The sequence below is a fragment of the Onychomys torridus genome, chromosome 8, assembly GCF_903995425.1.
Source record: "Onychomys torridus chromosome 8, mOncTor1.1, whole genome shotgun sequence".
NCBI classification, from domain to species: domain Eukaryota; kingdom Metazoa; phylum Chordata; class Mammalia; order Rodentia; family Cricetidae; genus Onychomys; species Onychomys torridus.
Window position 1 is genome coordinate 67,701,176 of NC_050450.1, and position 26,184 is coordinate 67,727,359.

Here is a 26,184-nt window from a genome sequence, read left to right on the forward strand (position 1 = left end):
TTGTGTATTTAGCATTTGTATATACCTGCTTGGTAATATATTACTTTTCCCCAGCTGATAGAAAAAGATTACTTTAGTTATAGTCCATAGATTTAGATGTTGGCATCTCATTATTTTTCAATTCTTAAATGTATTTTATTATTTCATGTGTATGAGTGTGTTGCTTGCATGTATGTATGTGTACAATGTGTAACACGGAGGTCAGAAGAAGGCATTAGATCCTTTGGGACTGGAATTACAGACAGTTGTGAGCCATCATGTAGATGCTGGGAATTGAACCCTGGGCCTCTGCAAGAGCAACAGTGCTACAATTGCTGAGCCAATCCTCTGATTCCCAATTTCTCTTTTAAAAAAATTTGTATTTATAAGTGTGTGTGTGTGTGTGTGTGTGTGTGTGTGTGTGTGTGTGTGTTTGCAGGTGTCTGCAGAGGCCAGAAGTGGAAGACAGATCCTTTGAGGCTGTAGTTAGGGCAGTTTGTTAGCTGCCTGAGATGAAATCTGGGAACTGAACTCAGGTCCTCTAGAAGAAAGAGTAAGCACATTTCTTACCCACTGAAACATCTCTCTGGCCCGACTTTTTAATTATTTTTTAATTCTAGGTATTTTCATTTTTTATTATGATTTCTTTTTTTACCCAGGGTGTTTAATTGCCTTTGAGATATTTTCCTAGTTATCTTTTGGTTTTATCTATCTATCTATCTATCTATCTATCTATCTATCTATCTATCTATCTATCCATCCATCCATCCATCCATCTATTCATTCATTCATTCATTCATTTATTTATTTATGGTTTTTCAAGATAGGGGTTTCTCTGTGTAGCCTTGGCTGTTCTGGAAAACTTTCTGTAGACCAGACTGGTGTCAAATTCAAGAGATTCACCTGTCTGCCTCCTCAGTGCTAGGATTAAAGGTGTGTGCCACCACCACTGTTTAGCTTTATTTATTAATTTATGCTTTAATATACAAGATCAAGCCAGCCAAAATGCCAGCATTGATAGGTGAGGAACTCGAGAGGCCTCACCTCTAACCATGCAACTATTCTTGGCAGTGGATAGTTACTGTAAGAAGGGAAAAAAAAAAAATCATTCTTTGGAGATTTGGCCATTGGTGGTTGCCTATGTTCCAGTAGCCTCATAGCCATCCACATATGTTCTGCATTAAATAGACTTAGTGGGTTATTTAAAAAAAAAAAAAAATCATGAAGTTGTGGCGGTCCTAGGGTGTTGGAGGGGAAGAAATGGGGCCTGGACATGATCGTATTTCATTGTATACACATATGAAATTCTCAATAAAAATTAAATTAAAATATTTACCTTTTAATTATATTTTCGGCGAATGTGGTTTATATGTTGCTAGTACTTTCAAATTTGAACTTTTTATAATTGGGCATTTTATTAGTTACTATTGCTGTTGCAAAATTTTCCAAAATATAGTGCATATTAGAAAAGCACTCTATCCCTGAGCTATAGTCCTGATCCTTTTTAGTTTTTCAATTTTATTTTATTAAAAAAAGATTTATTTTTAATAAATTTATCCCTTGAAGTGCAGTTAAAGACAGTTGTGAGCTGCCATGTGGGTGCTGGGGATTGAACCTGGGTCCTCAAGAAGAGCAGCTAGTGCTCTTAACTGCTAAGCCATCTCTCCAACCTTACTTTTTACTTTTTTTTTTTTTTTTTTCTTTTTCTTATTTCCGAGACAGGGTTTCTCTGTGTAGCTTTGCACCTTTCCTGGAACTCACTCTGTAACCTAGGCTGGCTTTGAACTCACAGGGATCCGCCTCTCTCTGTCTCCCCAGTGCTGGGATCAAAAGTGTGCACCACCACCACCTGACAATGAAGTGGGTTTGTTTTTGTTTTTGTTTTTTTGCTCATAGTTTTTTATAAGATTGCAGAAAAGTTGCAGTCATCTGGAGACTTGACTTGTCCTATAGCATTCACTTTCAAGTGAAATCATTTCCATAGCTATAGGCAGGTGGCTTCAATTTTTTTTTGCTAGCTGCTTGTAAAAGGGCTCAGTTCCTTTTGATAGGCTTGCTTGTCACATGACAATTAGCATTCTGGAAGGTGAATGTTTTGAGAGAATCATAAGTCACGGTTTTTTTTTAGACCCTTGGCAGTTGATGTACCCTAACTTCTGCTATCTTATATTACTCATGCAGAATGATTTTCTTTATACAAGATTATAGACATTAGAAGGTAGGAATAATTATGGGCCATCTTGGAGTCTAGTTGGTCATGAAATTCATTTTATAAAGATTTTATATGTTCTTGAAAATAATGTATAGTCTCTAGTTCTTGAGTATAATTTTTATGTGTTGTTTTGGTCAAGTTTAATAATTAAGCAGTTTAGCATTTCTGAATTATGATTTCTTTGCTCACTACATTGTGTAACTGAAAGAGATATATGTTAGGCATTCTTGCACTGGATTTGATTTTTTTTCTTCTTTTATTGTGTGTTCATGTGTGTGTGGTTTATGCACACATGCCTGTGCCTATGCATGTACATCCACAGAGGCCAGAGGAGGATGTTGAATGTCCTGCTCTATCTGCCTAATTCCTTTGACACAGGGTTTCTCACTGAACTTAGAGCTAGGCTAGTGGCCAGCAAGCCTCAGCGATCCTTCTGTCTTTACTCTGACAGCAGTGAGGTTAGAGGTACATGTATAGTAAGGTCCGGCTTTTACCTGGGATCAGGACAGAACGCAGGCCCCCATGCTTGTACAGCAGGCATTCCTGCTTTCTGAGCTGCTCTGTCCAGATACTAGACCTGTCAGTTTTGTTGTGTGTGTGCTGTTAGATGCACAGAAGTTAGAATGTCATGCTCTGAAGTCATCTTTTGTTTCATTACGTCTCTCTGGACAAGCCATCTACCACTCAGCTGCATGCATTCCACTTCTTGTTCAGTTTTCTTCAGTATTTGGTGGATCTTTTTCCATTCACTGACCATGAATCTTTCTTTCTGTGTTCCGTGTTTGAAGTTTTTCTTATAAATAGTACTTGTGAAACTAGTTTGACTTTTTCCTTCCAGCTGGAGTGTTTATTTTATTTACACTAACCAGGATTACTGGTATATTGAACTTAGTTCTGCTACTTATTATAAGTCTTTTTTTTTCCACCCCCCTCCTTGAATATGACTTTTCTTTTAGGCTCATTTTTTTCTTCTACTTGAAGCATGTTCTTTAGAACTATTTTAAATAAGAGTCTATTGCAGTAATTGCTCTTTTTCTTTTCTTAAAAATATCTTAATTTCCTCCTTATTCCTGAGTCATAATTCCACCATTATGTAGAAATCTAGGCAGTTATTTTTCTCTTCAGTATGTTAAAGGTACCATTTCCTTTTTTCCTGTAGTTACTGTTGAGAACTCAGTTGTTGTTAGAATTGCCATAGGTGGTATTTTTCTCTCTGGCTGGTTTTAAGTCTTATCTTTTTCACATTGTATGTTACATTGGTCTGTGTGAGTGTGTGTGCATGCACACAGGTGAGTAGGTTAGATGACAGCTTTCATCAGCCCACCATGTGGGTTCTAGGGATCAAATGCAGGCTGTTGGGCTTGAGGGGCATGGACATTACAGAGTCATTTTGTTGGCCCATCTTTGTCCATTAGCTTATGGTTTGTTCTTTGTTGCTGTGTAGTTTCATGAAAATGTTTTAGAGGGATGTGTGCGTGCGTGCGTGCGTGCGTGCGTGTGTGTGTGTGTGTGTGAGTGATTTTAAAATTCCGTGCTTTGGAGATTAAAAGCATATGCTACCATGCCCAGCCCATTCTCTTTATTTTTGAAATACCATCTTTTAAACTTTTAAAACTGTCTTATTTTTGAGACGAGGTCTTACTATGTAAGTCAAGGCTGTCCTCAAACTCTGTGTCTCCTTGCCTCATTGTTCTGAATGTCTGGCATGATAGGTGGGCACCATCATGCCCTTCATGAATATCTTCTAGATATTAATAAGTAACAATCTGAGATATTTTCTTAATTGTACAGTATTGATTTGTGTTTGCTTTAATGTTCTGTTTTATATGAACAGACTTTGCTTTTGTTTGATGGTTCAAGGCTGTGTGTGTTTTATTTATTTATTTTTTTTTTTGAGATAAGGTTTCACTCTGTAGCCCTGGCTGGCCTAGAATTCACAGAGATATGCTGGTCTCTGCCTCTGAATTCTGGGATTAAAGGTATGTGCTACCATACCCAGTTATCGTATCTATGTATCTATCTTTTTAAAGATTTATTTATTTTTTTAGTTATGTGTATATGTGGATTTGTCTGTGGGTATGTGCACCTGAGTGTGGGTACCCGTGGAGGCCAGAGGTACCAGATCCTCCTGAGAGTGTAGTCACTGGCTCTAGGTGTGGGTGCTGGGAAGCAAACCAGTAAGTGCTGTACACCATTGAACCATTTCCCTAGCCTTCTAACTTTATTTTTAATTTTTGTGGTGCTGGGGACTGAATGAAGGACCTGGCACATGATAGGCAAGCCTTTCACCATTTGGCGCATCCCTCCCATTCTCACTTTAGTATCTTCACAGCTCTTCAGTGTTCTTACCCTTCCCTCCTACCAAAGGGTTAACTTGGTTATTGCCATAGTTATTCTGCTGTTGCTGTGACCAAAGCAGTTTATAAAAGAAACTGTTGAGTTTGGCTTATAATTTCAGAGGATTAGAGTCCATGATGTCAGAGTGAAGGAACAACTAAGAGATCACATCTTGATCCATAACCCTGGGACAGAGAGAGAGAGAGAGAGAGAGAGAGAGAGAGAGAGAGAGAGGAGAGAGCGCGAGCGCGAGCGAGAGAGCGAGCTAGTGCTGGGAATCTCAGGAGTCTCTTGAAACTTGAAAGCCCACCCCCAGTGACACACCTCCTCCAGCAAGGTCATGTCTCATCCTTTCTAAACAGTTCTACCAAGTGGGAACCAAGTATTCAAATTTATGAACCTTTGAGGATAATTTCATTCAAACTGCCACAATTGTGGTTATGATTTTGCAGAATATTGAAATCGTGTTATAAAAGTTAAATACATAAAATTTTTATTTGCTAATTATGTCTTAGTAAAGTGGGAAAACAAATGTAAAAGTCTACTCTTAAGTGAGGGCTCATTGGGAGCTCTTGTGTATGTGCCTGTAGGGCAGGTTGGTAGGGAGCAGTTGGTTGGGCAACTTCGTAGTTGTTGATCCTTCAAATGTAAGCCTTTCTGTGAAGATCCACTTTGTCTGGGCGACTATGCCTTACTGGTTGCCTGGGAAGTAATGGTTGATTAAAGGATTGAGCCAAGAGGCTGGTAGTTTATATTACAGAAAATTTCACATATTAAGGAAGTAAGAGGACTAAAGAAAGGTTATTTTATAGTTCAGGTTTTAAAATATAGGCAAAGGAAACGATTGTTCAACCTTTCCCTCTGAATTCACTGAACTGTCTATACTTGAGTCTGCAGACTAGCAGGGACCGCCTGTTGCTCTTGGACCACAGTTTGAGGCACACTACCCTGGGTAATAAAAAGATAGTTCTTAAAGACAGGAGGAAAGTCAGTGTAATGTAAATGGTTTATTCTTTTACTCAGAAAACATTAATTAATTGCCTTTAAAAAACCCTCCTGATCAAAGGATAAAATAGCTTCTGAGAAAGATACTTTTCTTGCTCCCATGGAACTTAGAATGCATGAGTGTGGGTTGGGGATTTAGCTCAGTGGTAGAGTGCTCGCCTAGCAAGCGCAAGGCCCTGGGTTCGGTCCTCAGCTTCAGGAGAAAAAAAAAAAAAAGAATGCATGTGTGATATGCATTAAAGTTTGTCATCTAGCTAATTATATTTGTTAGAAGAGTTATGTAGACATACTGGGGATGTAGCTTAGTTGATAGTACTTGCTTAGTATGCATGAAGCTGTAGGTTCAATCAGTGGCATCTATAAAATTGGGCATGGTGGTACTTGCCAGTAAGTAACTCTGGCAATTAGGAGGTGGAGGCAGGAAGATGAAAGCTTTTAAATTTTTCTTCTGTGGGTTTCTTTTCAATGAGTACTTACTGTTTGTGGGGAAAAGTGAATTAAACTTTAAAAATATTTTATGCTATATTATAAATGTCTTTGGATATAATAGAATATATAGATATCTTTGGATAGTAGAATATAAAGGGTTTAGACTACATGAAAAAAAAGAATTCCCTTTGAATTATGATCTGTATTTACAACAAATTATGATCTATTTAAGATAAAAGTTCCTAGCAAGTAGGGATTTATTTAAAAGAAAGCCTAATATTAAGCAAAGCACTGTGAACAATGGGTAGTTTGTTTCTAGTTTTACTCAGAAATTCTTCAAAAGGTCACAGGCTAAAACGTTTGCTTCTGTGTACATTCTAATGAGTTTCTAAAAGGCCTTTCAGACTATAATGGGGAGTAGGGATGACATTGCATTTCAGTTAGTATACATACAGGGAAAAAACAAAATAAGCCTATGAGGAGGAAAAGCACCTGACATACTGTCTTTACATATCAGGAAACAAGCACATTAAGAAAGTGTATTGCACTGTGCAGTGGTGGTATGTGCCTTTAGTCCCAGCACTTAAGAGGCAGAGACAGGCAGATCTCAGTGAGTTCGAGGCCAGCCTGGGCTACAAAGAGAGTTCCAGGACAGCCAAGACTGTTACACAGAGAAACCCTGTCTCAAAAAACAAAAACAAACAAAAAGAAAGTATATTGGACAGGAAAATAGGCTGAGTTTTTGAGAGCACTGATTGCTGTTCCAGAGGACCTAGTTTGGTTCCCAGCATCCACATAGCAGCTCATGGCCATCTTTAAACTCCAGTCCCAGGGGATCTGACTTCCTTTTTTGGCCTCTAAGGACATTGCAAGACATATACATTATTATTAATTATTAACCCATTACAAAATTAAAGTATACTTCTGGAATATTGTAGCTGGTTATATTAAGCACATTCTTCCAGAGAATTCTGTGTCTTTGGTTACATATTACATACATAATAGTGCTTTATGTAGTGCTTAATAAACTTAAAATTGTGACGTTTTCTTTTCATTTTAATGTCATTTTAAGTATACAATTGGCAATCAAACAAAATTAGTATTCCTATAACAAAGTTAAATGAAAAAGGTAAGCCAATTCCAAATTGCTGAGCCAGGAATAAATGGTACAGGATATGGCCAAGCTAATAGTATGTGAATCACTAAATAAAGTTGGGCAGATTGGGATAGCAACCTAAAATTTCATATTGAGCTCATAAAACAGGTATTACATAATCATTTTAAAAACAATATAGATATTATAAAGACATCTGTAGGCAAAGGATAGCATGGAGCCAAACTGATTTTGTCAAGAAATGAATTCTAGCTTTACTCTTCCCTGAATGCTTGAGTTTTAGTTTATTCATTTACCTGCTATTCTGAATTTACAGCTACCCAAATTTTTATACACAGTCCTTGATCCCTTCCTTTCCTCCCCTCCCCCCCTCCCCTCCCCTCCCCTCCCCTCCCCTCCCCTCCCCTCCCCTCCCCTCCCCTCCCCCTTTATTCCCCTTTCCCCTTCTCCTTTCCCCCTTCCCCCTTTTCCTCCCCTCATCCTTCCCTTTCTCCCTCTCTCTCCCTCCCTTCCATTTTTTTTTTTGTTTGTTTGTTTTGTTTTGTTTTGTTTTGTTTTAGACAGGGTTTCCCTGTGTATCCCTGGAAGTTGCTTTGTAGACCAGGCTGGCCTCTGCTTTCCGAGTGCTGGGATTAACCATGTCCAGCAAGAAGCCTTGATTCTTCAAGAACCTATTTATACTCAATTCACAAATGAAGAACCTATTTATACCTATTTACCCAACCACTATTGAAGCTCCAAAAGCCACTTCCCAAATGTTGTTTCTAGACTCTCCGGATATCTACCACCCTGGCTGGAGCCTATTTCTTACCAACCTACATAAACTACAGTCATAGTGTTTTCACAGAAAATGCTGGCTCCTCTGTTTCCTCTCCCTCTATACACTCATTCAGTACAGAACCCATCAGGTACAGCAGAGCAAGTAGGCGTCTTTGTACATGTTTGGGGAAGTCTGATGAGGGTGAAAAAGGCATTCCTGTGGAGGAAGCCAGCATAAGGCAGAAGAAGAAGGCCTATCCGTGGCAGGCTCTGCAGAGTCAGACAATGAATGGGACAAGGAGAGACTACTCTGCAGAGGGAGGTGAAGAATGGGGCATTGGTTCAACAGGGAGGAGGGAAGTGTAGGTCACAGAATAACAAAGCCCCACTGAGGTGAGGGTGGAGTTTATAAGAAAGATATCCCTAAATGGGTGTCGGCACCTGAGTGAGCCCAGAAAGGGGTGGTGGGCTGTGTGAATCTTTTGTATGGGGGCATGGTAGGAGAGTGTATTAGCCCAGAGTTTGAGCAGGTTAAGGAGGATGTGCACATGGAGAAGCAATATAGGACAGGACATCCAAGCCTGAGCATTGGAGGAAAAGAAAAAAGTCTAGAGGCCTGGAAGATGACCGAGCAGCAAAGGTGCTTGCCACCAAAATTGACGACCTGAGTTGGAGTCTCACAACCCACAAGGTGAAGTTCATTTCATAAAACAGAGAAATAAGATGATTTCACTCTTTCGGAGTTCTCTTGGTTGCCTTCTTTTTTCTTACTTACCTTTATCTAATCCTATTTCATTTACCTATGGTCAATCTGGAGTTTCATCTCAGCATTTTCTTCTCACTGTAGGCTGCTTCTTGGAATAACTGATTCTTCAGTTGGATGGTTTAGAACTTTATTGCCAAGTGGAATTTGATAGCTGCATCACATATAGCTACTTAAAGTTAAATAAAACCAAACATTTGATTCCTCATCTGTACTAGCTATGTTACAGATGTTTACAATAGCCACATAGAGCTGGCTAGTAGCCTAGGTGCTGGTCGTTGCTGATACAGAGAATCATTGCAGAAAATTCTTTTAGTAGTGATTTAGAATGTGCCACAGTTGCCGGGCAGTGGCAGTGCATGCCTTTAATCCCAGCACTCGGGAGGCAGAAGCAGGAGGATCTCTGTGAGTTTGAGGCCAGCCTGGTTTCCAAACTGGTTTCCAAAGTGAGTTCTAGGAAAGCGACACAGAGAAACCATGTCTCGAAAAACCAAAAAAAAAAAAAAAAAAAAAAAACCAAAAAAAAAAAAAAAAAAAGAATGTGCCATAAGCCTGCTGTACCTGTGTATATGTAGCAGTATACATCTCCATTTTGTTTCTAAATTGGCCTGCTGTGCTTTGATTGAGAATGTATGGCCATTGGAGAAATCTGTTTGTTACATTCATCAGGCTTCCTGCTTCCTCTTGTGGATATACTTATACCACCCTAGTGTTGTGTTAAGTGGGTCTTACTTGTAGACGCGCACACGCACACACTTACTTGGGAGACCCTTGTTCTCTCACTTATCTGTGGACCTGTGCAAGCTTCAGCTTTACCCTTCTACACTCTCTGCTGATTGTGTGGAGGGCTGAGGAGATCCACAAGATGTATTATTGCCATTTTCAGCTTCTCAAATTCTCCTTTCTGAGCTTCCAGGTTTTTTCCTCCACAGTCTTTATGTAATCCGAAAGCTTCTATACAATACCTCATCACCTCTCTATTTGGTATTTCTTTGCTGTCAAATTAATCATGTCTTACTGACTTAGCAAAAACTTAGGCATGTCACTTGTTCTTCTCATCTTTACTTGGGCCTCTTTCTTTCTTTTCTTCTTTTTGGTTTTTTGAGACAGAGTTTCTCTGTGTAGTTTTGGAGCCTGTCCTGGATCTCACTCTGTAGACCAAGCTGTACTTGAACTCACAAAGATCCACCTGGCTCTGCCTCCTGAGTGCTGGGATTAAAGGCATGAGTCATTGCTGCCTGGCCAACTTGGGCCACTTTCAAGTGGAGATAGTCTCAGGTGTGGTTTTCACAGGGGAGCCTCCTTGGTTCTCTTTCAGCATTGGCAGGATCTAATGTGAACAGTGAACTGAGGTCTGATACTTATGTACAGAATTACACTTATGAATTGTAGAGATGCATTCCTAAGCAGTATAATTGAGCTCATCCACAGGTCAGTGTAATTGTGAGACCTTCAAAGAATATATATTCCTGTGAGATGAATTTCTTGGTTGCTTTGCTACTGCCTCAGTAGCATGATTGGCTGTCTTTTATGTATGTGTGTATTGTATGTATGTATGTATTTTGCTTTTTTGGGGGGAGTTGATTTTTTAAATCTTTTATTCATTTTTTATTTTATGTGCATTAGTGTTTTGCCTACATGTATATCAGTGTGAGGGTGTTGGATCTCCTGGAACTGGAGTTACAGATGGTTATAAGCTGCCATGTGGGTGCTGGGACTTGAACCCAGGTCTTCTGGAAGAGCAACCAGTACTCTCAACTTCCAGACCATCTGTCCAGCCCCTGGTTGGTTATTTTAATTGGAGTCAGTTTTAACTCTGTTCCTGGTTTTACAGTTCATTATATCTGAACAATTGGCTGCTGTTTTCCATTGACTAGAAGTTTTCCATTGATTAAGAGGTTTACAGTCTAGATTTCCTTGGTCTGTAGGGTTTTTTTTTTTTTTTTTTTTTTTCCTTTTTTTGGCTTTTTGAGACAGGGTTTCTCTGTGTAGCTCTGGCTGTCCTGGAACTCAGTCTGTAGATCAGGCTGGCCTTCAACTCAGAGATCAACCTGCCTCTTGTCTACTTAGTGCTGGGATTAAAGGTATGCTTCACCACCTCCGACTGGTCTGTACTTTACATGCTTGAGTTCAGTGAGTACAGTAAAGGGTTATGTGTATTTGTTGCAGACATTCTTTTAGATAAATTGTAGCTGCTTATTTCCAGAAAGAAAACCAAAAGTTGATAGATCATTTAGGATTTTCTCTAAATTCTCTGTCTTATTGTAAATTAGAAGTTGAGATATAAATATTGGTAGTCATGGTTGATAACGATTTCAAACCTAAAATGTGATTTTCACTGAAAAGAATATGTTAAATAATTTTGAAGAGTAAAGTCTTAATATTTTTCCCTTTTAGCTTCCAATAAAAACAGGACAGCAAAACACACATACCAAAGTCAGCACCGAGCATAATAAGGAATGTCTGATCAACATTTCCAAATACAAGTTTTCTTTGGTCATAAGTGGCCTCACCACCATCTTAAAGAATGTTAACAATATGGTGAGTATTTGAATTACTGTATTTTTGCTTTTTGGATAATTTGCTTTATTTTGGTTCTGATTTGGAAGTTTAGAGCAGCATGTTTTAAAGTATGGGAATATTTTCTTAGGATTTAAGATGTGAGTCATTTCATTTTATGATGAGTACAAGTGTAACTTTGAAATTTTGACTTTTAATCTTTCCCTTTGAAGCTTCTCTTATTGCTCTATTTCATTTTCAGGAATTAGACTTTCATATGACTTTTGTATTGTATATAGACTGGCCTTCATATGGATTCCTTTCCCCACTTCTCTTTTCTCCTTCCCTAATCTATACCTCCAGCTGTGTAGTATAGAATCTGTTACTATGCTTTCGATTAGCTGCTTCCTTGAATGTATTTGTTGACCGTCCATGTCCAAATTATGTGATGTATAAACTGTGATCTTCACTCCTAAATTGTGGAATTAAGTTTTATGACCACATTAATGATTTTCCTTTCCTCTTCCTATAACCTGTAACAGATTCTATAGTAGTTAGAGAACAGGTGTTAGAACAGCTGTCCGTAGTTTCTCAGAGGTTAACCAATTTCGTCAGTGATTCCACTATTGAAAGTTCACAGTCCTCCTTCCTTCCCATCCCCTACCCCATAACTGGAACACACTCCCCATGCTCTACCTCTGCTTCTAGCATTAGCATCTCTTACCTCTCTCAGGAACCTCCCTTCCTTTGACAATTTCTGATAATCTACTTCATCCAAACAACAAATGTAGGGTTTTAAACTCCAATTCTCTGCACTTGTAATCTCAGTTTGTGTTGTTTGTGCTGTGCTGTGAAACAACCTCTAGTTGTGATTTTGAGGATTAGCCTCATTGTCTTATAGTCATATCATCCTTGGAGAATTTCCTCTTAAGAAAGTTGGGGGTTGGGGATTTAGCTCAGAGGTAGAGCGCTTGCCTAGCAAGCGCAAGGCCCTGGGTTCGGTCCTCAGCTCAAAAAAAAAAAAGAAAGTTGGTTAGTATCAGAGTTACAGAACTGATGAATCAGAGGTATGAGCAGTCCAATAGATTTTTTTTGTTGTTGTTAAAAAAAAAAAATTCCCAGCCGGGCGGCAGTGACACACAACTTTAATCCCAGCACTCAGGAGGCAGAGCCAGGCAGATCTCTGTGAGTTTGAGGTCAGCTTGGTCTACAGATCAAGATCCAAGACAGGCACTAAAACTACACAGAGAAACTCTGTCTCAAAAAAAAAAAAAAAAAAAGAAAGAAAGAAAGAAAAATTTCCCCCTAAAAACAGGACCTTTTATAAAAAGGTAAAGTTATTTACATCATACATTTAATATTTTGTTGTAGCTCTTTTTGCCCACTGTGGAACACAGTAATATAATTTTTACGTATGATATATGGCTGCATTCCCAGTTATACTGCAATATTTTTATATTTGGGATCATCTTTAAAACTGTTGTGATGTTGGCATTCATTTAGAACTTACTGAAAAGTTAAAGGGCATGGGAGATGGCTCACACACTGAGTGAAGGGCAGAACCAACTCCCACAAGTTTTCTGTCCTCTGACCTCCACGGAGGCACCATGATGAGCCCACACTCACATAATACATGCACCAAACACATACAATAAAATAAAACAAAAATAGAAAGTTATTTATTTATTTAGATACTAGGTTTCTCTGTGTAGTCCTGGCTGTATTAGGACTTGCCCTGTAGACCAGGCTGGCCTCAAACTCAGAGTCCCTGCCTGCCTCTGCCTCCCAAGTGCTGAGAGTAAAGGTGTGTGACACCACCCTCGACAAAAATAGAAAATTTTAAAAGAAAAATTATACTATGAAAACAATAGTCTCTTGTTAGTAAGTAGATAGATGATAGAGTTCAAAATGAATGCTTAAGAGTCACTGTTAGTGATGTAGTAATGTTCTGTTTTGATAAGAATTAAGAAGTAGTTGTTTTGTAGTAGGAAGGGATAGTTAAATGCTTAATGTAAGACTGGTACAGACCTCTAACCAATGAATTATTTTTAATCCTCATAGATTCATTACCACCCCCACTCCCTTCATCCCCTCCCTTCTTCTGTTTTTTTTTTTTAATCATGTAGCCTGGGCTGGCCTTGAACTTGCTGTGTCCCTAGGACTAGCCTTGAGCTTCTAAACCTCTCAACACTATTCCATTACCAGCGTTTTCCTACCATGACTGGCCAAATCATAGATATTTTAAAAACATAAAGCAGCGTGTTTTACTGTTAGATAGCTAATGGCAGGCTTTAGTAAATGCCCCTATTTCTGTTTACCCAAGAATTTATTTTTTGAGTATTAGGATAAAGTAAGAAATAATAGACTTAAATACCATTGAATGGCCAGGCAGTGGTGGCTCACGCCTTTAATCCCAGCACTCAGGAGGCAGAGCCAGGTAAATCTTTGTGAGTTGGGGCCAGCCTGGTCTACAGAGCGAGATCCAGGACAGGCACCAAAACTACATAGAGAAACCCTGTCTCGAAAAAACAAAAAATAAACAAACAAACAAACAAATATCATTGAATGTAGAAGACAAAATGGAAGATTAATAATTTTTTTGATCTTTAGTCTTTTTAAAATTTTTTATTTTATTTTATTTTTTTGATTTTTCTAGATGGGTTCTCTGTTGCCTTAACTATCCTGGATCTCGCTCTGTAGGCCAGTGTGGCTTTGACCTCACAGAGATCCACCTGCCACTGCCTCCAAGTGCTGGGATTAAAGGTGTGCGCCTATACTGCTCTGCTGATCTTTAGTCTTCTATATTCCATATGTGCTAATTTGTAGTGGAATGTTAACCAAATTCTCTGAATATATTTTTCTTTTAGAGGATATTTGGAGAAGCTGCTGAAAAAAATTTGTATCTCTCTCAGTTGATTATATTGGATACACTGGAAAAATGCCTTGCAGGGGTAAGTAATTTCATTCTAAAGTAAGCAGGTTTTGTGAAGCCAATCTTGAGAATAATGTGAGTACGAAAAGGTCAGTATAGACACTGAGGATACATGAAGAGTCTTTGTCTAAGATATATGGTTATAAATTTTGTTATTACAGTTGACCTGGTGGTGCAGAATTTAGAAAAAATGATCACTTTTTGTAAATTACATAGATATTTAAATTTACTTAAAATGTTGTTTGAGCCCCATTTTTGTCTCTAAGATTTTTTTTTTAAAAAGATTTTTATGAAGAAATCACTATTTGATTTAATTTCTCAAATCTTATTAGCCTTAGGCATTGTGATTCCAAATGTAGAAGAATGTGATTCCAAAGAGCAAGGGCAATCATATTTTCCCTCCTTCGTGAGTATGGTTTCTACTTTATCCAGATCTTGACAATGGAATCTGTCTTTCTGAGGATAGCTGCTACAGAACATTGGAAAAATTTGAGCATTTGTAGCAGGTATATAGAGGAGTCACTTAGAACCATACAGTTCTTTTCCAGGTTCCCTCTAAGAGGCTGACTCTATTTATTTCAATTACGACTTTATTTGAGCTTTTTTCAAGACATTTTCTGCTGTAGAAAGTGCTTATACTACTCACTAACCTTAATTCTTTCCCAAACATGGGTAGAAAACACGGGTAGATGTTTATGTAAATACATAAATGAAGATTTCTGCTTTAAAATGGTCTGTGCCCTATATGTTAGTTAATGTTATTTATTTGGCATAGAATACAGCATTTTGCTTTTTTCGGGTTTTTTGTTTAGTTTTGCCCCCCCCCCCCCTCTGAGACATGGTTTCTTTGTGCCACCACCGCTGAGTCAGAATTTTGCCTTTATTCAGTATAGCTTCTCTTTTATTTATATGTTAGCATTCTCTACAGTAAATCTAGGGGGAAGAGATTTAAAACAAGTTTTTTTTTAGAGATTTATGTGAATGAGTGCTTTGCCTGCTTGTGTGTATGTGCACCATGTGTGGGATTGGTGCCTGCAGAGCCAGAAGAGGGCATCAGTTCTCTCTGATTGGAGTTAATGGTGGTTGTGAACTACCTTATGAATGCCAAGAGTGGAGTTCAGATCCTCTGCAAGAGCAGTAAGTGCCCTTCACCACTGAGCCATCTCTGTAGCCTCAAGAAGGAAGGGATTTTTATATGAGGACTGATTGTGTTGTTGAGAAGAGAAAGAATGTTAGAAATGAAAAGGATTAGGCAGGAAATTAGAAAAAAAAAAAAAAAACCAAAAAGTTCACATTTATAAACCTATTCTCTGGGTAGGCTGTGGGCCAGAAAGAAAGAAAAAAAATCTAAGCATAGTATTTATTTAAATTTTTAAGATAATTCATTTTTAATTTATTTTTATTTTTAATTTATTTTATTTTATTTATTTTTTGGTTTTTCCAGACAGGGTTTCTCTGTGTAGCTTTGCGCCATTCCTGGAACTTGCTTTGTAGACCAGGCTGGCCTCGAACTCACCTGCCTCTGCCTCTGCCTCCCGAGTGCTGGGATTAAAGGTGTGCACCACCACCGCCCGGCTCATTTTTTATTTTTTAATTATGCATATGTGTGTGTTTGCCATGAGTGTAGGTGCACTCAGAGATCAGAGACTTCGGATCTCCTTGGAGCTGGAGTTACAGGTGGTTGTGGCCCATCCAGCATGGGTGCTGGGAACCGAACTCAGGACCTTTGCGAGGATAGTACATGCTCCCAACCACTAGGCCAAATCTCTAGCTCCCAAAGTATTTATTTTTACTTGTGTATTATTGTGTGTTTGTGTTGGGGGCATACATTCCATGGTGCACCTTTTAAGATCAGTTGATCCTCTCCTGCTTTTACATGAGTTTTGGGGATTGAACTTAGGTTACCAGGTTTGTACAACAAGCACTTCACTTATGGAGCCGTCCTGCCAGCTCAGCAGATAACTAACCCTGAAAAATTTTAGATTTATTTATTTTATGTGTATGAGTGTTTCATCTGCGTGTGTGTAAGTATATGTACCATGTGCATGTCTGGTGCCTGAGGAGGTCAAAAGAGGACATCAGATCCCCTGTGACTAGAGTTCCAGATGGTTGGGAGCCATCATTTGGATGCTGACAACTGGTCCTCTGCAAGAACAAGTGCTCCTAACCACTGAGCATCTCTCCAGCCCCTAATATTTTAAACTCTTTTTTCCCTCTGGCCATATTCCAAAATTGTTGGGCAGTATTTGTAAGTTTTATACTTAAAATGATAGGAACTGTTTTAGCTTGGTGCCCTCTGTTAACTTGTAAAATGGAGTGGAAGAACAGAAACATCATTATATAGGAGGGTGCAATTGGGAGGCTGGACATTTTTAACTTGGCAGAGGTCTTAGTACTTCATAATTTCTCATATCAGGCACACCCATGATTGAGTTGGGTAGGATGGTGTATTGCCTCTTTTAGTTCCCACAACTTTTTCTTCATTAACGTTTTTGATTGAAAGGTAATGTTTCTTGGAGAGTGATTGCTGATACTCTTTGGAGATAACCTAATTGTAATGATGGTGACTTTCCATGGTATATCTTGTATAATGTTATAAAATACATGCTAGTTTGACTTGGTCAGCTCTTGAAATGACTTCTGGTTTTTGTTTTCTTTTTTTGCTTGTGAGTTTAGAGATTGTATTCAGGGCCTTGTGCATATACCACTGAGCTATATCCCTAGAACTGTTTCTGGTTAGTAAGTTAGGCCACCTAGGAAAAAATCAAATAATCTGTGAGACAATTGGCTCAGCTTTCAAAGTTAATTTCATGGAATGTAAAAGTGATATATATATGGAGTGTATGGGGGAAATTGCTCTAGAATAAAGAAACTGAAAAGAATAGTCATGTTGTAATCTATGAATCATTTTTGGATCCTCATTGAATAAAAAGCCATGGAAGTCATTTTCAATGTCATAGAATATAGCTTGGGTATTAGGTGATACATGGAATGGTATTATTTTTTGTATGTAATTAATGTTGAAGTTACATAGGAGAATATCCTCATTAAGATAAGCCAATATACATAAGGGCTGAAATACTATATTTATAACTTACTTTGAAGTGATTTAACTCAGTATTATTTATAGGTTATAATATGTGTTTTGGTAAGATTGTACAAAGGCAGCTGTGATCCCCACCTAAGAATTTCTCTGGAGGATAAAGACAAATGATACAATGTATTTACTAGTGAATAAGAATGTAGCCCATTGAGAACTCACAGGGAACTGCAGGTTTACCAAAAGGGAAGGATCTACTGATAAACAGGAAGTGATCAGATGTAAGGAGCCTGTGAGGCGGGATGGAGGATTAGGCTTCACTTGCAATGACAGGGTGGAGATATCTTCTTTATTGACCATTGAAAGGCGAATGTGGCATATTTGAGGAAAGGATAGCAGTTGTGAAGTTCAAATGACGACTGTGTGGGCGTTCCTCCTATTTCAGCTTCTCTGTATGCTTTAATCACAAGGAATGTTTGCAGGTACAGTTAAAGTTTTAAAATTATGCGATTATTTCCATTTTAGCAACCAAAGGACACAATGAGATTAGATGAAACAATGCTGGTCAAGCAGTTACTACCAGAAATCTGCCATTTTCTTCACACCTGTCGTGAAGGAAACCAACATGCGGCCGAACTTCGGAATTCTGCTTCTGGGGTTTTGTTTTCTCTCAGCTGCAACAACTTCAATGCAGTCTTTAGTCGCATTTCTACAAGGTTAGTGTATAAATCATGTGGGGTTACTAAGTAAAAACTGTTTAGAGTTCTTGTTTGCATAAAGAATATTTAATAGATCGGGCAGTGGTGGCACACACCTTTAATCCCAGCACTCAGGAGGCAGAGACAGGCGGATCTCCGTGAGTTCGAGGCCAGCCTGGTCTACACACAGAGTGAGATCCAGGATAGGCACCAAAATTACACAGAAAAACCCTGTCTCAAAAAAAAAAAAAAAAGAGAGAGAGAGAGAGTTAATATGAGCGATTTTTATCTGGGCATTTGTGGGAATTTTATGTGTTAATTTTCTTGACATTTTGATTGTGTAATATTGAAAATTATGTTGGAAATACTGATGTGTTGATATGAGTACTGTCACAAACTTGGAGAAGATGCCTCCCATGGCCAGGTCCTTTTTATTTCCTTCTTGCAGTGCTGAGGATTGAATTCAAAACTACATCCCCAGCCCTGGTTTGATGTTTTAAACATACTCATTTAGATACAAATCAGGTAGAGTAGCTGAGAAGTATAGTGAGAATTCTAATAATCCAATTCTCATAGCTACGCAATCATAAGATCCCAAGTTACTTTAAAAATAATCTAGAAAAGCCAGGTGGTGATGGCGCACGCCTTTAATCCCAGCACTCGGGAGGCGGAGCCAGGTAGATCTCTGTGAGTTTGAGGCCAGCCTGGGCTACAGAGTTCATTCCAGGAAAGGCACAAGGCTGCACAGAGAAACCCTGTCTTGTAAAAACAAACAAAAAAACAAACAAAAAAACAAAACAAAACAAATCTAGACAATATAGAAATAGAAGGAAGTAATTGCAATGTAGAATTCTCTGGAAAGTGGACTGTGTTTTAAGTGTATATGAAACAGTACCATTTATTGAGTATTCACTAGTATTTACAAGTATGCTATCTTGCTTTTATTCTCATAACGATTGATGTTAAAAGATAGTTACAGGCAAACAAATTAATACAACTCAAATTGTGAGGGTATGGTGGCTCACAACTTTGAAATCTCAGCACTTGGGAGGCAGAGGCAAGAGGATCTCAATGAGTTCGAGGCCAGCCTTTACATAGTAAGTTCAAAGCCAGCCAGGGATACATAGAGAGACCTTGTCTCAAAAAACAAAAAACTCCTACTTATAAACAAAAAAGTTAAGGAATTGTGTCATAAAATGGAAGACCCCAAATTTCTAAGCCAGGTAGGCCTCAGGATCTCCATTAGTTTCAGTATATCAGTTGTTTCCAGTGCTTTAAAAAATTTAAGGGTAGAAGAGGTGGCTTAGTGGTTAAGAACATATGGTACTCTTGCAGAGAACCTGAGTTTGGTTCCCAGTACCTGCATGGTTGACTCACAGCCGTCCAGTTACAGGTAGTTCAACATCTTCTCTGAACACTAGGCACACATGTGGTGCACATACATGCAGATACCCATACACATAAAATAAAAACAAACTTTTAAAAATGTGATTTAAGTAAAACAAAAAGGAAAAAATAGGTTGGAGAATTCACTTGGTGTAGGTAAAGGTGCTTTCTTTCTGAGAAGCCTCTTGGACATGGGTTATGTCCTTGGAACCCGTGTAAAAACGGGAAAGAACCAACACCACACTGCAGTCATCTGACCTTCACACACTTACCGTGGTACACATGCATTTTCCTTTATTTACACACACAATGAATTTAAAAATGAATTATAGAAAAAAGAAATAAAAATTAGTTTAAATCTTTACTGATAAGTCAAAATCATAATAATGATATTATAGATGGGGCAATTAGTCTAGCATGATCTCAGTGGGATGATATTATAAAGTAACTGTAACTTGCTTTCATGAAAATGGTTTGTCTTTCTTAATCAAGTACTGCCAAATGGGTTCTCAATTATGATCAAATACAAGGTATAACAACTTGCTAAGATTTAGTGACTACAAGACAAATACAAACAGAGAGAATAATCCTTTTGGTGCCTTGGTTTGTCCTTGTTAGTGTTGTACCGACCAGGGCTTCAATTGCACTCACTCTTGTTCCCAGCAAGGTGAATGAGAATATGCATCAAACTCTGAGATTTTTTGGTTCAGTGTGGAAGAACTGATTGACAATCTTTTTAATAAAAAAGATTGTTCTATAATTATGATGGTAGGTGACAATATTCTTTGATATTCTGCAACCTTTATAGACTATTAAAAGAAAATTAAAACTTTATTTAATGATATATTATTATTGGTTAATTTTTATAAGACAAAACAGCATTTCCGTGGTGTTTTTTTGAGTGAGTGCATTTTTATAGTGAGTCACTGTGCTGATGGAGTGAGCAAGGTGACACACAGGGAAATAGGACGCTAGAAAGTTACAGACAACAAGAACTCTTTCAGTTAGGCTACTACTAGATTGAAGATAGAAAATAATCAAGAAAAGTATAGTTTCTTAGTCTATCCGTGCAGAGATGGGTAACATTTATGTGACAGAACAACATTTCCATGGAGTGTTTAAGTAAGTATATTGTTCTATAAAATGGAGCAAATGTGCCATCTCTGAAAACCCTAAGGTCACCCATGGCTTCTTCCATGGCATTGGGCAGCATTAGTTCTTGTATAGACAACTTTTGTTGGGTTTTTTTTCCAAGTCTAGTTCACTGTTCATTGCTAGAATAGAAATTCTGGCTAGAGTTTCATTGGTTTGGGGGACAGATTAGTCGGAAATGGGATCTATGAAATAAATGTTTCATACAGCTATTATATGTGTGTTTTCATTTAGTTAGCACCAAAAATAGGAGCTGGTCTTCTTAGAAGGCCACTCACCTAACAGAGCACTGTGATGGTTTAATTTACATGGGGGCATTGTAGGATGTTGCAGCTAGGTGACCAAACTATGCAAATGACTTGAATAGCAGTTCTGAAGGTTGAGCTTTACACTTCATTTATAATGAACGTAAGTTGAGCTTCATCAGTCTCCGTGTCCACAGTTCTCTATGTGGGGATGACTGTAGTGGAGGTTGGGCCAGGCTTTAGATGCTCCACCACTGAGCTACAGCTACAGTAGTTTATTTTGAAAAAGGCCTCACCAATTCCAGCTGGTCTGGAAATTACATTGTAACGCAGGCTACCCTTGAACTTGGTATTGTCCTCCCTCTGCTTTTTCTGTAGCTGTGATTACAGGCCTGCACCACCAAACACAGCTTGTTTGGCTTTTTGTGTGTTATATTCATTGAAAAATTATAGCAAAGCTTTATTTATCTAAAGGGTCTTGTGTTCTAGGCTTATTATGCTCTTTAAAAAAAAAGATTTTATTGTTTTATGTGTATGTGTATATATGTCATTGTGTGTTATTGCTTGTGGAGGCCTGAAGATGGTATTGGATCCCCTGAAGCTGGGTTTACAGGTGGTTGTGAGGTGCCATGTGGAGGCTCAGAACTGGACTTGAGTCCTTTGAAAGAGCAGCAGGTGTTCTTAACCATGGAACATCTCTTCAGCTCTCATTGTACTTTTTCTTATGTATAAGATTAGTTACTTTACAGGATTTCTTTATAATTGACCATTCATAATATTTAATTTGGTAATTTTTTTTCTTCTTGACAGGTTTCCTATGTAGCTCAATCAGTTGTTGGATATAGATGCTCTCCTCATTGTTCAACATTTCCCATACAACTTTTACTTAGCTGATAATCCTTGGATTTATTATTAATTGGAAACTGCAAATGATAAACTTTCTATTTTGGGGGTGGGGTAGGGACTTTTTTTTTAAGTAGGGTCTCACTATGTAGCCTTGGCTGGTCTGACACTATGTAGACCTTGCTGGCCTGGAACTCTTAAAGATCACTTGGTTCTGGCCTGGAGCTCATAAAGATCACTTGTTTCTGCCTCTAGAATGTTGAGATTAAAGGAGTGTGCTGCCACATCTGGCTTGGTGCTATCATTCTTTATTTTTAAATTGGACTTATGTATTTATTTATTGGTTCTGTGATTGGGAGAATTAAACTCAGGGCTCTTCACATTAAATTATGCTTTCTCTTTTTTTTCCTCTTCCCTCTTTCCCTTCCCCCCTCCCTCCCTCCTTCCCTTCTTCCCTTCTTCCTTCCTTTCTTCCTTTCTTCATTCCGAGATAAGGTTTTACTGTGTAGCCCAAACTCACAGTTATATTCCTGTTTTTGTTTCCTGAATCCTTGGATGATGGGCATGAGCTGAACTTGTGATTCTTGTAAAATATATTTTCCTATATTATTTACACTATTGCAGAATAGAGGCTTCTTCCACCATTACTACTTTTTAGAATGAAGTGATTCTAAAATTTGCAAACGAATACCTGTGAGTTTCTTCTCTAAGGAATTACGACCTTTTTCTTTTTTTAAAGACTGTGTGTGTTTTCAGTTGTAGGAAAAAATTTGGGTAGTGGGTGGTAAGATGGTTCAGCAGGTAAAGGTGCATGCTGCTAGCCTGATGACCTGAGTTCAATCCCTGGAACTTATATGGTGGGAGGAGAGAACCAGTTCCTACACTTTGCTTTCTGATTGCTAATGCAAGCATACACACACAGTAAATAATGTAATTTAAAAAAAAAAAAAGACAATTGGATCTCCCCAATTAACAGTTTTGACAATTGGAGATCCCGGTCGTACAGCGGTATGACTTTTGATGTAACTACAGTATTTCCTAATTTCCTTGTCTTCAATTTCAGGGAGACCTAGACACATTTAAAAATGGGCTCCAATCTTAGAATTAACTAATTTTTCCAAAAGAGCTGTGGCTAATGTGAGAAATACAATTCAGACCTGAGTCTTAAATATATGGATGCAAAGTTTACTGGCATATCGTTTTTCATCATGTTCCTTAGATTGCTTATATTGTTTAGTTTTTTAATAAGTATGTTCTTATTTAATATATCTTCATTCATAAACCCATCTTCTGTTGAATCAGAATTTTGGACTGTTCTAAGACTTAAATGAGTAAATTGTTTCTGATTTTTACTTTTCAGGTTACAGGAGTTGACTGTTTGTTCAGAAGACAATGTTGATGTCCATGATATAGAATTGTTACAGTATATTAATGTGGATTGTGCAAAATTAAAACGACTCCTGAAGGGTAGGTTTAAATGTATATCTGCAGTTAACATAATTAATCTCAGTATTATGAATATAATAATTCTGCTTGAACTGGATATCAAAATAGATTTTATAGTGTGTATGTTCCTGTGAAATGGCCAGTAATGCATGTGGCTGACTGATTTTTGGACATTTGAAAATAATGCAATAGAGAACATGAATTTTATCTTAGTTTTGAGACAGGGTCTCTTTGTTTATCCTTGGCTGTTCTGGAACTCATTCTGTAGATTAGGCTATCCTTAGACTCAGAGATCACCTGCCTCTGCCTCCTGAGTGCAGGAATTAAGGGTATGCACCACCATGCTTGGCTGAGAACATGAATATTTTAAATCTTAGCAGTAGACAGTTTTCTTGAGCTACAGTTTTGCTTTTAATAAAGATGCTTGTGTCTTTTGGAATTTGATCCCCTAAGGTGACTCTAAGTCATAGAAGTTACTCATTTAGCTTTCCTGGTGTTTAAGAACATAGTTTTGAGCTGGTGAAATGGTGCATGCCTATAATCCCAGGACTTGGGCAGCTGAAGAAGGAGAGTTCAAGACCAGCCTAAACTATGTAGATAGAGTTCAAGTACATGATGGGCTATAGAGCGAGACCCAATTTCTAGAAACAAAACAAACAACCTCCCCAACAAAAGTATTAAAATATCAAACAGTGGTTTTAATTTCTAAGAGTCTCTTAAGAGACTGAGCTTGAGTTATGTGAGGCTTAAGAATTTTAATAGTTGTGTAACAGTTTTCAGAATGCTTAATATTAAAAAAAAATAGTATTAAGCTAGGTGTAGTTATGCCCAACTTTAATCCCAGCAGTTGGGAGGCAGAAGCAGGTGGATCTCTGTGACTTTGAGGCCAGCCTGGTCTACAGAGTGAGTTCCAGGACAGCCAGGGCTTCATAGTAAGACTGTTTTGAAACAAACCAACAAACAACCCCCCCCACCCCCGGCAAAAACAAACAAACAGAAAAAAAACTATTATTTTATACATGTATGAGGACTTGTATGCTGTAGTGCTGTTGTGGAGGTCAGAGGTCAACTTTGTGGAGTTGGTTCTCTCTACCTTGGGTTCAGGGCATTGAATGCTAGCAGGCAGGCTTGGGTGGGAATGCTTTTATACTGAGCAGTCTTGCCGGTCCTTCTTTGTTTTCTTAACATTTGGCTTTTTAAGAGTATATCTGTATAGGGACAATAATGTCAACTTCTGTCAGTAGTCTTTGTTATTTGCTTTTCTTTTCTTGCAGGACCTATACTTAAAATTGTGTACATACAAGAGTATGTGTCTAGAAAGGGTATCCTGAGGGAGGGGTGAGATTTTAAGGGAGATGGGAGATGGAATTACTGACTACATGTAGTAAGAAGGGTGAAGAGAGGACTCACTGGGGAGAAGAAACCAGCTGGAGAAGTGGGAGGATAGCGAATGAGAACACATAGGTATGAAGATGACACATTGAAATTCATTACTTGTATGCTGACCGTAAAGATTAATTTTATAAAAGAATTTATGGGGCCGGAGAAATGGCTAAAACAAACAAAAAACAAAGAAGTAGTTATGATGCCTGGGGATGTAGTTCAGTAGAATGTTTATATAGCATGAACAAAGCTGTGGGTTTGATCCCTAACATGATCAAAAAAGTGATTGCAGATATTATTATTGAAAAATCAAGTAGTTATTCAGTTTTATTCACACAGGCCTTACCTTCTCAGTTAAACTTGTTTGGAAACTCACTCACAGACATGGCCGGACCTAAATTCAGTCAGATTGACAATGAAGATTAGCCATGACAGTGACATTTTGGAAATAAATCAGTCCAAGTTACCCACGAATAGGGTTTGGTTAAAACAGTGGTTTTCTCAGTGATACTTAATCCATGGTAAGTAATTCAGATGTTTCTCCAAGTCCACATAAGAGTAGAGAAGAACATTTAATTTACATTGAGGCAACTTTTCTCAGCTTCTAAGAAAGATTTCATTCTTACTATTTTATTTATGTATTATGTTTGTATGTGTGCTTGTGGACTACAGAAGAGGGTGTTGGATCCCTTGGAGGTGGAGTTACAGGCTGTTGTGAACTGCCACATGTAGGTTCTGGGAAGCAAACTCAGGTCCATACAAGATCAACTTGCTTCCTAACCACTGAGCAGTCTCTCTCAAGCCCCATATTTCTCCTGTTGAATGCAGTTCCCTGTAAGCATAGATTTAGAATATATGCAGATTAGTGTATAAAATATAAAGCAGTGTTAACTAGGCCATTGAAAGTTAACTCTGGGTGCTGGACAGTTGGCTCAGCAGTTAAGAACACTTATTGCTCTTATAGAGGATGTTGGTTTGATTCCTAACACCTACATTGTGGCTCATGGCCATCTGTAATTCCAGTTACATGGATTCCAGTGTCCACTTATGACTTCCTCAGGCACCAGACGTGTTTGTGATGCACTTTCATGCATAAATAGTAAATAAAAAAGTTAGCTCTAGGTGACTATAACAAAAGAAATGGAAAATTTCTGTGGTTAATAATTACAGTAATAGCATGTTTTAAATTCATTTCAAGAATTTATTGAGAAACTACATGTAATAAACCATATTAATTTCTTGAAATTGAGAGGTTAATAAAATTTTGAACATGTCCTCAAGAAGCTTATGCTTTGATCGTCATGTTTTCTCTGGAAACCAATCTGCAGTGTGGATTAGCAAAGGGTTATATGACATGAGCTTCTGTCATGGTAATGAGGGCCTGTGGGTGTGGTGGAGGTCTCCATAGAGTGAGGGCCTGTGGGTGTGGTGGAGGTCTCCATAGAGTGAGGGCCTGTGGGTGTGGTGGAGGTCTCCATAGAGTGAGGGCCTGTGGGTGTGGTGGAGGTCTCCATAGAGTGAGGGCCTGTGGGTGTGATGGAGGTCTCCATAGAGTGAGGGCCTGTGGGTGTGATGGAGGTCTCCATAGAGTGAGGGCCTGTGGGTGTGGTGGAGGTCTCCATAGAGTGAGGGCCTGTGGGTGTGGTGGAGGTCTCCATAGAGTGAGGGCCTGTGGGTGTGGTAGAGGTCTCCATAGAGTGAGTGATATGGATGGGAGTCAATGTGGTAGGTATTTTGGAGGTATAATTATAACATTTGGTTAGGATATGTAGCATTTTGCAATAAATTTAAATACATACAATTATATATAGGAATCACAAAATATTACAGAGCATTTAGTTAAAGCAGAAAAGAGAAAGGATTGACAACAGAGAACAGAATGACCAGCTAAGTGATAAATGGAGCTCTAGATCTGCTTAGTCTCAGGTATCAGTAATACATCCAATGAAGAATTAAAGCACA

At 38.3% G+C, this 26,184-nt stretch overlaps 1 protein-coding gene across 6 annotated transcripts in view; it reads left to right on the plus strand.

The window, feature by feature from the left end:
- Positions 1-26,184, plus strand: part of Nf1 (neurofibromin 1) — a 257,122-nt gene that overhangs the window by 24,702 nt on the left and 206,236 nt on the right. For all 6 annotated transcript variants that reach the window (XM_036195402.1, XM_036195407.1, XM_036195405.1 and 3 more), the window contains exons 2-5: positions 10,996-11,139; positions 13,965-14,048; positions 17,595-17,785; positions 22,754-22,860. In XM_036195402.1, the coding sequence (XP_036051295.1) occupies positions 10,996-11,139; positions 13,965-14,048; positions 17,595-17,785; positions 22,754-22,860 (526 nt within the window). The remainder of the gene's footprint in view (positions 1-10,995; positions 11,140-13,964; positions 14,049-17,594; positions 17,786-22,753; positions 22,861-26,184) is intronic.